Genomic DNA, 15962 nt, shown 5'->3' with positions numbered 1-15962 from the left:
ACCATTGTGAGAACAGGCTTTTCCCTTGACTTGAGGTAACGATCCAGAATATGAGCTTCCCCTAAACACTTTAAGCAGCTTGAGCGTGCGTTGCACACAGGCACTGGCCTAACACAAGAGATACAGGGTTGAAGTCTGGTGACTGAAGCATCCCTCGGCACAGAGAAATGGAAATCCCAAACCAGGGACCGAAAAAGAAACTAATCCTATCTACTATAAAACCAGAAAACTATTATAAATTTTCAAGAAAATACACAGAGCATTCACTAAGGCACGTCAAGCAATTCCAATGACTGTCACGGGCAGTAAGAAGCAACTGAAGCGGCTTTGGGAAGCCTGGACCTTTTATACCAGCATACAGTGGCATGCAGAAGAGGGCACTCGAACTGCCCTGATGGATACCACTGAGGGGAAAAAATTTCCGACAACTGCAGGTGGGGCACGTACACACGGGTGGAATGTGCAATCACTCAGAGAAGGGGACGCACAGTTTGGTTACACTGGTTGCGAAAGCAGGAGGGTAGTCTCAGAGAGGGGATATTACAGCTGCTTTGTGACCACCATACACTGGCTGTGTTGGCACAAAGTTGACACAACACAAGCATGTCTGAATTTTTCTGTAGCGTCCAGCATGCTTCTGGGCACTATAAACAAATCAAGTGTATTCATAACAGCAGCTATCACTTTGTTATCTAAGTGCTGAAAGATCAAAATATAGTAGTTCAGCTGTTTTAAAAGTAATCATAGAAGAGACACTTCTACCTTTCATTTGTTTTGTTTTTTGGAAGTTAAATCACTTTTATTTGTGAGGAACGTCACCCACACTGCACATTTTCTTATAGATCTTACAAAGGAAAGCAGAAATTTCTCCTCCCCGTGTCCTGAAATTAAGCAGGACTGGCACAAAAAACAAAACAAAAAAAATCCCTCATCACACCTGGGAGGTTTTAGCACCAGCGTCCAGTAAAAAAGCTTTTGACTTAAAATTTCATTTCTTTGGTTGGGGTTTTCCCCCCCCACCTTCTCTTTTCTTAGTTTGGTACCAAAAGAAAAACTGGAGGGGAAAAAATATATATATATAATAGCGAAATGGTGACATTTTAAAAATCCCCGCAGTTGCCGTGGAAGCTGGGGAGGTCGCTCTGACTCTCATTCTCTCTCTCTATGCGTCTGTTGCAGGCGTTCCCTGGATCTCGGCTGCTGGTATATTTTTTATTTCTCTTAAGTTCCGATGTTTCAAATCTTCATTGTTTTCGTCACTTGTTTTCATTTTATTGCTTGGATCTTTCTTTGGTGTTATTTTTGTAATTACACTTTAGGACACCTGTAGAAAAGGTCAAATCGAACAAGTGATTTCTTTATTTAATTCTTCAAATATCCCCCCTCCATTAACTCCTAGGCCTTGTCTCCACTAACTTTTAACCAAGTTTGTAGCTACAACAGCAAGGAATGTGGTATAAAACAATAAACCTGTAAGACTATTGGCTCCAAGAACAGCTTTTATCCTTGTACAACACGGCTAGTAGCTGTGACCAGTCACAGTGTGCTTTCCTTCTCAGTGACCTTGTCTGGAACATGATTGTCTATTTGTAACCAGTTAAATTTCACTTATTTTGCAATGTAGACAGGACCCCCACTTCTCAACAATGCTTGTATAACCAGTTGGTCCACCGTCCTCCAAGAACTTTGAGGACGAGGTCGGAATGCAGTGCACTGCATTCCAAGTTGCTGGTGTTGCTCTACGTGCGACAGTACCAGATATTCCCAAAATGCACTGACAAACACAGTGAGGTAGTGTAGCAAGTACAGCCACAAACACCATTGACACATGGCTGCGTCATGAAAAATGCTCATGTATGGACACAGCTCACCCAGGTTTGTCTCAGCTGCGTGTCTCATGACCTAGTTACAAAGATACTGTTGAGTCTTATATGCATATCATCTAAAAATTGTCTGATGGAAAACTGACTTTACTGGAACACTGTGATTAACACAGTTGTATCCCAATACAATCATAAAAACAGTTTGATATTCCTTGTATGGATGGGAAGAAAAAGCATGGCCTCATGTTATGCAATTATGGTACACGGGCCTTTAAATATCAGGGCCCCTAATCCATCTCTGATGCAATTCCTTTGATATCAATGGAGTTATGCCAGGCTGTCATCTGGCCCCAAGGCTGAGCCCCAAGTAAAATCTTCAGGATTGCTCCTGATAGATTCTATTCTGGGATGAAGTCTCTCTTGCAGCCATGTTCCTCACCCCTATTCCTAATGTCTGGTCTTCCACCCACACCCAAGTCCTAGATGAAGTGTGGGTTGGATATGAGCATGGGGGCAGACCCCAAAAAACAGAGAAAAATAATTTTTAGGGAGGGAAAAAAAAAAAATGGAAAATAAGGATGAGCAGGTTGGACTTCAAGTGTCAAGAAAAGGAAACCTCCACCTAGAAATGTCTCTGGGATTGGGGCAGTAGACCCTGCACACACAGCTAAGGGAACTGCTGAAGATTTGAGAATCATTTCTGTGCTATGGAATATAATTGTGGGGCTGGCTGCCCAAGGCTCCATGGCTGCCATCAAATAAACCCAACTCCCTCCAGCTGCAGTGTCTGAGAGGATATTGTCAGGTGACTTTTGTGAGCCTGTCATGGAGATAGACAGCCCTGTCAATGTGCAAAACGGAAATTAAGATGGTAGTGGCCTGCTAATTACTAAGCCATAGAGCAGTGGTCTCCAACATTTTTACACCCAAGATCACTTTTTGAATTTAAGTGCAACCCAGGATCTGCCCTGCTCCATCCCCGAGGCCCTGCCCCTTCCCCAAAGCCCTGCCTCACTCACTCCATCCCCCGCACACTCTGTCACTCACTCTCCTCCATCCTCACTCACTTTCACCAGGCTGGGGTTGGGGTTCAGGAGGCGGTATGGGCTCTGGGCTGGGGCTGAGGGGTTTGCAGTGTGGGAGGAGGCTCTGGGCTGAGCTTGGTGTTAGGATATAGATATTCAGGCCTGTCTGCAAAGGCCTGTACTTTAAGAATTTAGGTGTATTCTTATCACTTGGCTAGTTCTAGAGGTATAAAAGAAAGAATCAAAATCACTGTCTGCTGGTGTAAGGGCCTTCTCTTACTGTCACAGTCTGAGGCCCTGTGCTTAGGCTAAGGCCTTTGGCTAAGCAGCAGAGGCAGCCATAAGCTCGGAAGCGACCTGTCACATCCTCACATCCCAAACTAGTCACATTGAAAGAAGGTGCTATTGGGCTGTTAGGAATACAATCCTGTCCTGATTATGCCTATCACCTCCAGAGAAAGGGAAGTGCCTAGAAGATGTAAAAGGAAACTTAGTTTGATACCTTCCTGTCTGGCAAGAACTCACTTATCAATAGCTGGGATGTGAAATCCTCATTTCTGTGTTTGTTCTATTGCTGTTGTCCCCATTTCCCTATTGTTTGTCTGCATAATCTCTGTCCGATTCTGTGATTGTTCCTGTCTGCTGTATAATTAATTTTGCTGGGTGTAAACTAATTAAGGTGGTGGGATATAATTGGTTACAATATGTTAGGATTGGTTAGTTAAATTTCAGGAAAATGATTGGTTAAGGTATAGCTAAGCCGAACTCAAGTTTTACTATATAGTCTGTAGTCAATCAGGAAGTGAGGGGGTGGGTGTGTGGGTGGGAGAGATGGGAACAGGGAATGAGGGTGGAGAAATTGGAATCATGTTTTGCTAAAGAGGGGAAATGGGAACAGGGAATAGGGGTAAGGAAATTGAAATAATGTTTTGCTAAGGGCAGGAATGGGAACAGGGACACAGGTGTAAGGCTCTGTGGTGTCAGAGCTGGGAAGGAGGAGGGATACTAAGGAAAGAAACTGGAATCATGCTTGCTGGAAGTTCACCCCAATAAACATCGAATTGTTTGCACCTTTGGACTTCGGGTATTGTTGCTCTCTGTTCATGCGAGAAGGACCAGGGAAGTAAGTGGGTGAAGGAATAAGCCCCCTAACACCTGGGGCAGGGGTTTGGGGTGCAGGAGGGGGTGAGGGCTCTGGGAAGGGGGTCAGGGCTGGGGTGTGGCCTCGCACCAGGCAGCACTTACCTCCAGCGGCTCTTGGTTGGTGGTGCAGCATGGCTACCGCTAAGGCAGGCTCCCTGTCTGCTCCAGCCCCACGCTGCTCCCGGAAGGGGCCAGCGCGCCCCTGCTGCCCCTGGGGTGGGTGGCACATGGCTCCATGCGCTGCCCCCTCTGCAAGCATTGCCCCCGCAGCTCCCATTGGCCACAGCTCCCCGTGCCCGGCCAATGGGAACTGCGGGGTGGTGCTTTCAGGTAGGAGCAGTGCGCAGAGGGAGACCCCTGCCCCCACGCCACCTCCATGGCCGTGCTGGCTGCTTCCAGGAGCGGCGTGTGGCTGGGGCAGGCAGGGAGCCTGTCTTAGCGGCAGCCCTGCCGGAGATCGCGATCGACTGGAAGATCCTCTAGGATCGACCAGTTGGTAACCAATGCCATAGAGCGAAGGAGAAAATTTCACTCAAACTCTGGATTTTCCTATATTCCTTACCTGAGGGATGGTAAAGGTGCCTCGGGAGCCGGACATTATTCAGCACTGCTCTGCTCGGTCACTGGAGCAGGGTTCTCAGCAGGTATTTCGGCCACCTTGGTCTGAAAGAACATAGTTGCATGGAATAGGCAAAGTGATGATTTCCAGCCCCCTCCTCTATTCAGTATTAGTATCAATAATTGAGGCTTGGAAATCCCAAGAAAAATGAATCTTCGAACATTGACCATAGTAGAGTTTTGCCTTTAGCACACTACTTCCAATTCAGCTCCAGCACGGAAGGAGGAGATCAGCTGTCTCGTGGTTTGGGGAATGAGACTCAGAGCCTTTCATTGCTAAGCTTCTTGCTGGACTCTGCAACTAGGTCATTGGGACTGACTGGTTCAAAACAATCAAGGAATGGGATTTGAAACCTTCACCTCCAGGGCACTGATTCCAATACAGACCCTGTTTGAAGAGAGATGGATGGCTCAGTGGGAATGGGGAAAGGCAATGGAGTTCCATCACCTCAAGGACACTGGATCCAGTTCAGAAATGGCCAACAGTTATTCCCATCTGATGGCTGTTTACCATCCTGTGTGAAATGAGTTGGTTCTTGAGCAAGTTTCTAGTAGGACAGGTGATTATATCAAATACAACCACCCTCACATATAGCACCAGTTTTGGCAGCCTCAACACTTACCTATGACATCCCCTGCCCACGCCTTTCAGCACAGGGTTAGGGACACGGGCAGCAGGTGAGGGAAGCTAACAGCTACAGAGCTGTCTTAGGTGTGCATGTTGGCAGCACCAGTGCCAGAACTCAATATACCTCTCCCCATTGCCAGGGATGCTCTCACCTCATTGCCATCTTGGGATGGAGCATTGGGCGGGCGGGGTCGTCGCCGATAATTGTATGGGCGCCGGTATCCACGACGGGATGGCTGCTGGCTCATAGCATTAGCCTCGTGCTGGTTCTCCTTGTTTTCAGCCTCTCCGACCACTGGTGCAGGGCGTGGACGTGGGGGTCCCCTGAACAGGAGATGATGCAGAGAAAATAGGTATTTAAAAAAACAAAACAAAAAACAACAACAACAGTAATTGCTACCAGCAGAACCTCCCCAAGTGATAAGAGCCATCTCAAACAAGTTCCCTTTCAACTCCAGCAGACCAAACTTGAACTGGGTTCAGCTGTGAATCAGAGATGGTGCAGACCCATGAATTCATCCAATCTATCTCCCTGCAGCAACAAAGGACAAGATACCCCAACCCCTTGTAGGCTTCCTTTCCTACCCTACAAAAACACTTTTGGAGAGTGTCAAGCCAATACAATTGAAAACGGTGACCAAAAAACTTACTGCCCACCACCCAGTTTCCATTAGTTATGTGGCTTAAGCCATCCTGACCCTCACCGTAGGAGCTAGGGGCCAATACAGCTTTCCAAAAATAGATGTTTAACAGCAAAGCCACAGTCACTCTGGATTTACAGCAGGGCAAAATCCTGCCCACTGATCTCAGACAGAAAACAGTATGTAATTCACTGGCTTCAAATGTACAAGTGAGTGATGTCATCCCCATAGGAGGAGCGCACAGAGGGGATATGGGACTTATTAGTCAAGGTGCACAAGGCTTGTGTTTCTGGCACTAAAGGATAATGATTCTAGTCCCAGTTCTAACAGAATGAGTATGATTTATGCAGAGTCTGTGTGTAGAATGTGGAGTCATTACAGCTGAGCAGAAGATCTGACCTTACTCCAGATGAATGCAGTTCAGGGTATCTTATCTCACACTCACCATTCATGCCCTCTTTGTGGGATGAATGAGACACATTCAGGACAAGCATCTGAATGGTCCTTTCAAATTGGAGGGGCTTAGTTCATTAGAAGTGGGGCCAAGTCTCAAAAAAAGTTTGGTGGTTTCCAGGTTCAAGCCTTGGATGAAAATTAGGCAAGTCCTGATTTTACCTAAACCTGTTCCTTGTACCAGTCCTACTCATGAAACCAAAAAGAGGTCAGAGATCTCCTCAACCGATGTGGTGGAAGCTCCATTGTGAGTCATTTAACACGAGGACTGGAGAATTTCCTGCTGAGTGAAGGGAACAATCCTATATTGCCAGTGGAGGATGTAAAACATGTAATCCAAAGAGAGTCCATGAACTTGCTGTTGGAAGGCACCAGCGCTCATGTGAAATCCACCTGACCTGTCACTGTGTTATTTTTATCCCAGTCATCTAACCAGTCATTTTGCTTTCTGGGGAGGAAGGGAGAAGTTCTCTAACCCCTCCCAAAAGCAGTCTGATGAGTCCCCCCCCTCCTTTTAAAATCACCATATTTTCTTACAGGAGTGGCAAGAATAACTCTGCAATACTCTCCTTTACCCAGCCAGTTATCTTGAGCATTCAACAAACTTAGGGCATGGCTACACTTGCAGATGTAGAGCGCTTTGAGTTAAACCAGCCTCTGGAGAGCGCAGTAGGGAAAGTGCTGCAATCTGTCCACACTGATAGCTACAAGCGCACTGACGTGGACACGTTAGCAGCTCTTGCAGCGGCCACAGAGAGCAGTGCATTGTGGTAGCTATCCCAGTATGCAAGTGGCTGCAACGTGCTTTTCAAATGGGGGAGGGTGGTGGAGTGTGACAGGGAGTGTGTTGTGTGTATGTGGGGGGAGAGAGAGTGGGTTTTTGGGGGGCTGAGAGCATGTCAACATGCTGTCTTGTAATTTCAGACAGCAGCAGACCCCACCTCTCCCGCGCCTCTCTCTCACACACAGCATTCCATAGTAATGGTTGCTTTGTCTCGGGGCAGATAAGCAGCCGGCTGTCAGAAATGGAGCTTTCAAAGGGCATATCCGCATTCCTACAGCGAGTTCAAAACAATGAAAAGAGTGGCCACTTGACTTAAGGGGATTATGGGACGTTTCCGGAGGCCGATCAGAGAGCAGGAATGCAACATCTTGTTCACACTGACACCCAGGCGTTTCAGCCAAGGCACAACAAGAGTTAATCTTCTACTGAGGTGGAGCACCAGAAGTGCTCTAGCCGTGGAGTCAGAGTGCTCTACGTGCCTTGCTAGTGTGGATGGGTAGTGAGCTAGGGCACCCGGGGCTGCTTTAATGCGCTCTAACTCGCAAGTACAGCCAAGCCCTTAGGCTTGCCTATACAGAGAAGACACTGTGGAATAAGCTGAAGTGTGAATTTAAAGCTCAGTAGCTATTCCAGACTCTTATTCCACAGTAAGAGTGCCTTTGTGCAGTTTAGCTTAATCCAAGTGGACTTAATTTAAGACTTGGAAGTGGATTAAGCTAAACCACATGAAGGCACTCAGTTTGGAATAAGTGTACACACTAGAAAACTGTTGTGGAATAGCTATTTCCCCCATGCAGACAAGTCCTTAATCTTGAGGTCCTCCCTCAAACCTAGCCAATCCCCCCCCAGTTCCTGCAGAAAGTGTCCGAACAGCAGGATACTACAGAGTAATTGCAATGCTCTGATTAAAATGAGGACTCTAACTGTCCTTTTAGATCTTGAAGGGCAAGACTCAAATAGTCTGTCTATACGGCAAAAAACCCAGTCAGCAAATTTTAGAGCCCAGGTCAACTGACTCTGGCTTGTGGAGCTCACACTACAGGGCTGAAAGAAAAAAAAAAGCAAGTGTAGTTGTTCCAGCTTGGGCTGAAGCCCAGCTCTGAAACCCAGCACAGGTGTAGTGTCTCAGAACCTGGGCACCAGCCCGAGATTCGCTGCTGCGTTGGGCTGCTGGTTGGTTTTTTGGGTGCAGTGTAGACATACAGGAGAACAGGTAATGTGTGACAAATTTCAGAATGTTGCCAATTGTTGAGACACCAGAGACTAGGGAAGAGGACGGAATCATATACCCTAGTTCCACACATTCTTACACCCGCAGGCAAGTCCCATCACCCCTCCTTCAGCTTCCCCTCTGTAAAATGGCGAGAATGCTTTTTACACACAAATCTTTGTAAAGTATTTTGAGTTCTGGGGACTCTCTACCAAAATGTTCTTAGGAACTATATAGGCAGTGTGACAGCTTCAATCCAGTGGTAACTTGGATAGGGGAGGGTGTATGGCACATACCTGCGATAGCGCGCGCGATAGGAGGGATTCCGATGGATTTGCTGATGAAGCTGTGCTCCTTCTGGGACCCCATCCTTGATTTCCCCATCACCACCCTAAGACCAAACAAAAGGATTATGGACACGTTGGCAGCTGATGGAGGATTTCTAAACTACAGACGGTTGGAGTGAAAGCCAGCTAGTTCTTCCTCTTCTGATCATGGGACATGATATGAGAACAAAGGGGAACGTGGTAAAATTAAACAACCAGTAAATTTAGAACAAAATCAAAAGGTAACGTATGTTCACGCTGCATTTGGCTGACCTGTGGAACTCACTGCTGCAGGGCATCAGTCAACAAATATGGCAAGTTTTTTTTTTTTTTTTTTTTTTTAAAAGACTGTATAACTTTGTCCATTAAAGGAACTGAGAACTCATACTTCAAGGTGCAAAATAATCAGTTGCAGGGGACAGAAGCTTTCAAAGTATTATACAATTAGCCAAGTGCATTACAGGGTTTTTTCCTTTTTTGGAATTGAAGGAATATTTAATATTCGAGGCAGTATACTGGACTATGTGGACTGACAAGCAGAACTGTCAGGAGCAAGATATCAGGGCAGATGGACCAGTGGTCTGTATGGCAATTCCTATGTACCAAAGAAGGAAGAACAACATGGTCAGAAGGCTCTTACTATGACAAAGAAGAAAACTGGAAGTACACGAGCCAGCAATGCCCCTCCCCTTCCTCAAAGGAAACAGATGGTAGAAAAGCCACCTTAGGATGCTTATTCACTGCCCCAGAGAGGCAGAAACCTTACCAAAACTGCTTCTGACACATGCTTGTGAGTGCCCCAATCCTGGGCACCGTGTGTTCTTGTGTTATTCATCACGGGGGGGGGGGGGGGGGAGGAGAAGAAGGGGAATATATATCAGGTCCTTCCTGGGTCTTTTCTGTCTCCAAAGTTTCCTAGAGACACAGAACTGCTCTAAAGACACTTGCAGTTTCACATGCTGTGCCTGCATATAGCTATGCCAACTATTTTTAGCAGCCTGACAGGGGCAGCTGCTGAGGTGGAGGAGGGGTGGAGAAGAGTAGGGAGTGGAATCAAGACAAAGAAAAAACAGAGAGAGAGTATGCGAAAGAAAACAGCACATCAGGTAATGCCGTTTGTTGGTGGAAAAACTGACAGACAGAAAAGTAACCAGAGGAATCTCCATCAAATGCTGGCTAAATGGATAGTACTGGTAGAGGTAATCAAATACAATCTGAAAGGTGTGAACACCCAGGAGGGAAAGACAACTTGGACATTTAGAGTGGTTTGAGATAGAACTATTACTCTTATCCTTTTAGAATAAGAAGGCTTGCAACATGCTACAAAACAGGTGACAGTAAAATAATCCCATAGTTTCAGAACTCCCCCCCTACTTTCTTTCTTATGTTTCATGGGGTGGATGATGTCTGAGCACAGACTGAGTTAAGACAGACAGCTCTAGATCAATAGTTTCCTCCAAGCGAGATCCATTGAACAGCAGATGATCCACAAGAGGTGACATCTTTCAGAATTAGCAAAGGGGATGGCGGGAAGGATGGAGAGTTACTGGCTTGTCCACAAAGAATGAAAAGTTGGAGAACTACTGAAATATGAATACTACAAATGCATAGAGAGGCAACAAGTGTCCCATGGCTCCAGTGAACTCCACAGGTCATTGCAATAGAGATTACTGGGTTTCTCAATCACCTCTTCATCAGAGAAAGCTGAATCCTGCTGCCTCAGTCCTCCCAAACCCTGCAATTACCATTTGAATGTCAGAATAATGTAACTGGGTTATACCTTTTTGAGGGACAATTATATTGTTGTTTAATGAGGATGGAAGTGTACCAGCAGAAGATCAACCTGGAAGTTCAGTCACAACTGTGTCTGAATCACTCCACTGAGAAGCAAGTTCACAGACGTAGAGGCAGATGGGGCAGCAAGGGAGAAGGAAGCAGAGCAGGGCAGGGAGGTAATCATAGTTTCCAGACGCTGTTTTACCTGCGTGCCATCAGCAGCATGGGAATAGACCCGTGAGCGACGGTCAAAGGTCTGTCCTGCGCGGTAAGGTGGGAAGAAGCGCTGCCGGTATTGTGGGCGGCGCAGCTGGTTCCGCGACCCTGGGATATGCCCTTCGGTGATGAGAGGATCCAATCCTTCACTGCTCCCGCTCCCCTCCTCCTCCTCCTCCTCACCCGGGTACTGACGAAGCAAAGAAACACAGAGTGAGAACCAGGAGGAGGAGGAGGAGGGAGGGGGCAGATGTCAAACCAAGACCTCCCCTACACAAAACCAATGTAATTCTAGACTGCACACACTTGAGCACCTTATCGGGGAGGAGACAGTCCCTTTCTGTGACTCCAGTGCGAATGCACCAGGTCAGCAACATCCAGTTCCAGGCACTGCAGTGCCAGAAGATGCAGTCACAATGAAGGGAATGAGGAGAAAACAAAAACAAAAACAAAACAAGAATGATGAAGGGGCTGGAAGGTCTGATTTAAGAGGGAAGGTGCAAAGATGACATGCAGCCTATCTATCTAAGGAACAACTCAACAGTGGGGAGCGGCATAATGTGAACATCAAAGAGCAGGAACTGATTCTAGGGAGAGGGAGGTACCACGGGCCATGATTGGAAGCAAATACCATTTCATCATTTCCTTTGTGTATTTGCCTACTCTGATCTTTGCGCCTTCTTCCATGCTAGCCACAGGCCTGCATTGTACTCCCTTATCCTAGCATGAATACCTACCAAATTTCTCCTCAAGACTCCCTTGCACTGCAAAGCCCAATCCAGATCAGCAGGCCCCTCCCCTACCCACTGTAATGGATGTGTGTGCTGTAGACAGATGATTACTAGAAAAGTCACACTCCCCCACATCTCTGAGAAGCCGAGACTAGAACCCTAGTCCTTCAGTTTGAACAATATAGGCCTGTACCATTTAAACTACAAGAAATCCCCTTTACCAGGCTTAGGGCAGGTATACACTTGCATCAGCACAGCTGTACCAATGCAGTTGCATGCTGTAGCGCTTCTGGTGAAGACGCTCTAAGCCAGTGGTGGGGAACCTGTGGCCTGAGAGACATTCTGCTAATGTTGACTGTCTGCAGGCACGGCCCCCCTGCAGCTCCCAGTGGCTGCGGTTCACCATTCCCAGCCAATGTCCCTAGCACGTCCCTGCAGCTGCCACTGAAATCCCATTGTGACAATATCACTAGTGCTACCAATTTTTCAACTGATCATTTTAGCAATAGCTTCCAGCCAATATACATGGCCCACAATCCCAAACCATTTCCTGAGCCTTTGACACTGCAGAAAAGTCCTACAATAGCCTACGTATCTGCCAAAGCATCCATCTTCCCCATGGCAGCTTCCAAAATGCAATTTAATTTAAAACTCTTGCAGCATATAGAAGAGAGAAAATTTAGGGGCAGTGTAAAACCTGTGAATTGAATACCCAAATAAATAATTGAGGGAATACTATACTAATTGGCCTTTTCATTTGAATTTAATTCAGTAAAATCCTCCCCCTTTTCATTTAAATGCAGCTTCCAGAAAATTTCTAGTTTAGACATGGAATCCAGGATTTTGCTATAGTTTAGGTCAAGCTGACCATGTTGGGGCCTTGATCAGGGTGTACACGACACCATGATACTAAATGGCAAAGAAATAAAACAAAATTCTATCGCAGAATCTTCATCTAGGTCTCCCTGCATATGTTGTGTTGTCTGTTGACTTCTGTGGCTTGCACACAGTTGACCATATGGTCACATACATGGCATCAACTGTTTATATGGAGCTTTACAAACATACCGTAGGGAATGAGCTCTATCCTACACACTCACCCCCAAGAGTTGACCATTTAAATGTTTGTTCCTACTATCAGTGAAGTCAATGGCAGAAAACTTACTACAAACACTTACTACTACCTCTTCTACATAATCTAGAAGTGACATGCAAAAAAGTCTTTTTTCCTTCTCTATGGAAGTACAAAGAAAGTGTGTGTTTCTCCAAAGTGGATTTTATCTCTTTTTTGGGCTTTGAAACATCAAGACAATCAAGTCAGGTCTTCCCTGGTTTTTGCTAGAGCACTACTACAAGGACCAGTGAATAGGAGTGGTAGCCTGTATAGCCTGCAATTGACAGGAATTGGGTGTTTGTGTTTTTTCACTAAGATCTTTTTCTCAGGTTTTTCTTTCCTCCTGACAAGCAGTTCACACCTTGGATTCTCCACTCTGTTACACCATGTTTATGCCATTGTAACTCCACTGACTTCAGAAAAGGTGAAGAGTACATAGAAATGATTTAGCAGAGTTAAGAAATAAGTGTATTAGTGTTTTTAGACAATAAAATAAAATCCTTTCCCCTCACAGTTCCACAGGAGACTGAAGCCTGGATGCCATAATCCTACCAGTTCTTTAGCCATCTATAAAGTCTTCCAGGAGGGAGTAGAAAATACCTGAATTTCTAATATTAAAAAAAAAAAACAAAAAACAAAAAACAAACAACACATTGTGCAGGGGTCGGGAAAGACAAAAACATTTTAAAATATTCCTCCAAGTTTCTCCCCACTATAGATTATAAAGCGGGTGGGGGGGACGACGGACGGACAAGTCTAATTCCTCCACCTTTGCAGGAATATACCAGTTACTTAATGGATCAGACTCAAGGTCCATCTAGTCCAGTATCCGGTCTCTAACACTAGCCGGTATGAGATATTTCAGAAAAAAGGTTAAGAACCCTGAAGCTGGGGTGGGAGGGCCTCCATGAAGACCTCATCCTAATAGTCAGAGATTGGCTTTAATCATGAAGCTGTTTATCCCTTTCAAGACCTTCCTTTGAGCATTAATTATTATAACTCTGAATAGGCTTATCCCTATAGTGCTACCCTCTTTGAATCTTTCTAAGTTTTTGGCCTCAAGAACATCCCCTGAAAGCAAGTTTCAAAGTCCAATTATATATTTCCTTTTGTTAGTTTTGAATTTGCCACCTTTCAATTTCAACATTCCCTTGTTTTTCTGTTATGAGACAGGGAAAAACAGAAGCTCTAACCTACACACACACTTCATTTTATATACTTTTATCATGTCTTATTTTAGTCATCTTCTTTCTAAGGTAAGCCATCCAAATCTTTTAATTTTTCTTCATATGACAGTCTTTTCCATGCTTATCCATTTTCATTGCTCTTCACTGAGCCCCTGTATTTTTGCAATATTATTTTAGAGGTGAGGTGACCTACACTGCATGCACAATTCTGAAGTGACCCAGTTCTCAGCTAGGCTATTCCTACTGTGCAGAAAGACAGAGGCAAGCCAATACAAGGGAGATAATCTTAAATGTTAAACTTTAAAAAGGAAACACCCAGAAATTTGGTAGGGACAATAAGATATATATAACAGAACATTAATATAAAGTAAAATACTTGCTTAGGAAAATAAACTGTAAATTACCATCACAACAAAAGAAATTTGTTAACACCATGTTGTGTCACCCCAAGAGTGAATCAGCACCTCCTCTCCCTGAGCTTCACCCCAGTTATCCCACCACCTTCACCTCTCTCTGGCTTGCGATGCTCCCTTGCTTTGACACTCCAATGACCACATCTCTTTCCTACAGGTCCACTCCTCTACCTGGATAGCCACACTCATTCCCAAGGCGCCCAAACTGTATTCCCTGTCAATGTCCCAGTGGTCAACCTCATCATTCACAAGGAGGTATGCCCCTCACGTCCAGGCTCCTTGCACACCGTGTTTCAGCCAGTTAGCTTCCTCTGGCAAATCCCCTTTTTATCCCAGCACCGCCTCTTTTTGTCTCCTCCTTCTCTAACTACCTTCCAACTCCTTCCCCTCTCCCTGCTCTCTCATTGCCAGTCTCTCTCCCAGGACAGCATTCTATGCTACTGCATCACAGCTGCAGGCCTTAAAATTATCCCTCTTGATTGAAACTGCAGGAGGGGCTAGTCCCAGGGCCAGGGCAACTACAATTCCAGATTAAACAGATCACTGATTCATGTAATGGCATTATATGCCATTTCTTATGCATCTTGTTCTCCTTTGACTGCAGCTGCACACTGAGCAGAGGTCTACACTGAGTTGTCTACAATGATGTCCAGGCCCTTTTCTTGAGTAGGATAGTTAAATTAACATTTGCCTTCATGTTGCCCATTTACCTAGCTTGGTCAAGTCTATGTACTTCCTCACAGTCCTCTCTAGTTCTGACTAACCTAAATAACTGTTACCTGCCGATTTTGCTACCTAACTGCCCTTTTCGTTGTTAAACACTAGACCCAGTACAGAAACTTGAGTCATCCCACAACCTTTTGCCATGACGAAAGTTGACCATTCTACTTTGTCTTCTGTCTCCTAGCCAGTTTTTGATCAAATGACAATACTTTGCCTCTCACCCCATGATACTTAGCATCTTTAGTAGCCTATGGTAAGAGACTTTGTCAGAAACATTTTGAAAGTCTAAATTAATTATTTCAACTGGTTCTGCTTTGCCCACTACATCATTGACAAGGCCAAAGAATTTTAATAGTGTTGCACTAATCTATTTTCCTTCGCAAGAATTGTAGTGAGTAGACCCTGTAATAAAACATCTGGAATATTATTTTTAGTTATTGTTTCAGCCAGGTTACCAGGTACAGATGTACAGCTTATAGAACCTATCGTTTCACAGATCACCGAGCCGTTTTTAAAATATATATATATATTCGCCACCCTCCAATCCTGCCATATAGCAGCTAGATTTAATGAGAGACTGAATGGTTTCTGCTAGTATTTAGGAGCACTACACTGTCCTGTTTATGTACCTGGATGGAGCACATCAACAGACTGTCTGGAATCCCACGTGTTCCATATGTCTTGTCTTTTATGGCCTTGGCAATACACACCCTAGTCAAGATCGAAGGCATCGGGGCAACTATGCTGAGTTGGGAAGCAATAGGTACCATCCTGAAAGTTTCTGACCCAACTGGCATTCAGGACCACTCTGATAAAAGGTGATACTTTGTGCAGGTTGAAAAGTGGGTTTCTTCCAATTAATCAACTATCCCAAAAACTGGAAGAGGCTGAATACATACTGAATTGCTGAGGAGAGGTCCTGTGGAGCCTGTCAACCAGACGTGTAAACAAATATTGCTTAGTGTCTGAGGTGTGCAGCAACCACTATGAAGCACCTGGTGAACACTCACAGGGCTGTGATAAAGGAAAGACTCTAATGTCTTGTCTCCACACAGAACCTCAGAACTTGATGCAAGCATTTGGATGCTGCATGAAAGCAGGTGTTCTTTAAGGAAGCCATAAATGCCCCCCATCATGAACATCCTGAATGT

At 45.2% G+C, this 15962-nt stretch overlaps 1 protein-coding gene across 2 annotated transcripts in view; it reads right to left on the bottom strand.

Annotated features, from left to right (window-relative positions):
• Positions 1-1003: 1003 nt before the first annotated feature.
• Positions 1004-15962, bottom strand: part of YBX3 (Y-box binding protein 3) — a 37199-nt gene continuing 22240 nt past the window's right edge. The window contains exons 6-10 of one of the 2 annotated variants that reach the window (XM_074934788.1): positions 10633-10833; positions 8622-8716; positions 5390-5561; positions 4554-4654; positions 1004-1324 (exon numbers count right to left, since the gene is read on the bottom strand). In XM_074934788.1, coding sequence (XP_074790889.1) covers positions 4589-4654; positions 5390-5561; positions 8622-8716; positions 10633-10833 — 534 coding nt within the window. In that variant the 3' untranslated portion in view covers positions 1004-1324; positions 4554-4588. The remainder of the gene's footprint in view (positions 1325-4553; positions 4655-5389; positions 5562-8621; positions 8717-10632; positions 10834-15962) is intronic. The other variant, XM_074934796.1, reaches the window with a different exon arrangement.

The sequence above is a fragment of the Natator depressus genome, chromosome 1 (assembly GCF_965152275.1).
Source record: "Natator depressus isolate rNatDep1 chromosome 1, rNatDep2.hap1, whole genome shotgun sequence".
Taxonomy (NCBI): Eukaryota; Metazoa; Chordata; order Testudines; family Cheloniidae; genus Natator; species Natator depressus.
Note: the sequence above shows the minus strand (reverse complement) of the source record. Positions and strands in the feature narration are given on the sequence as shown.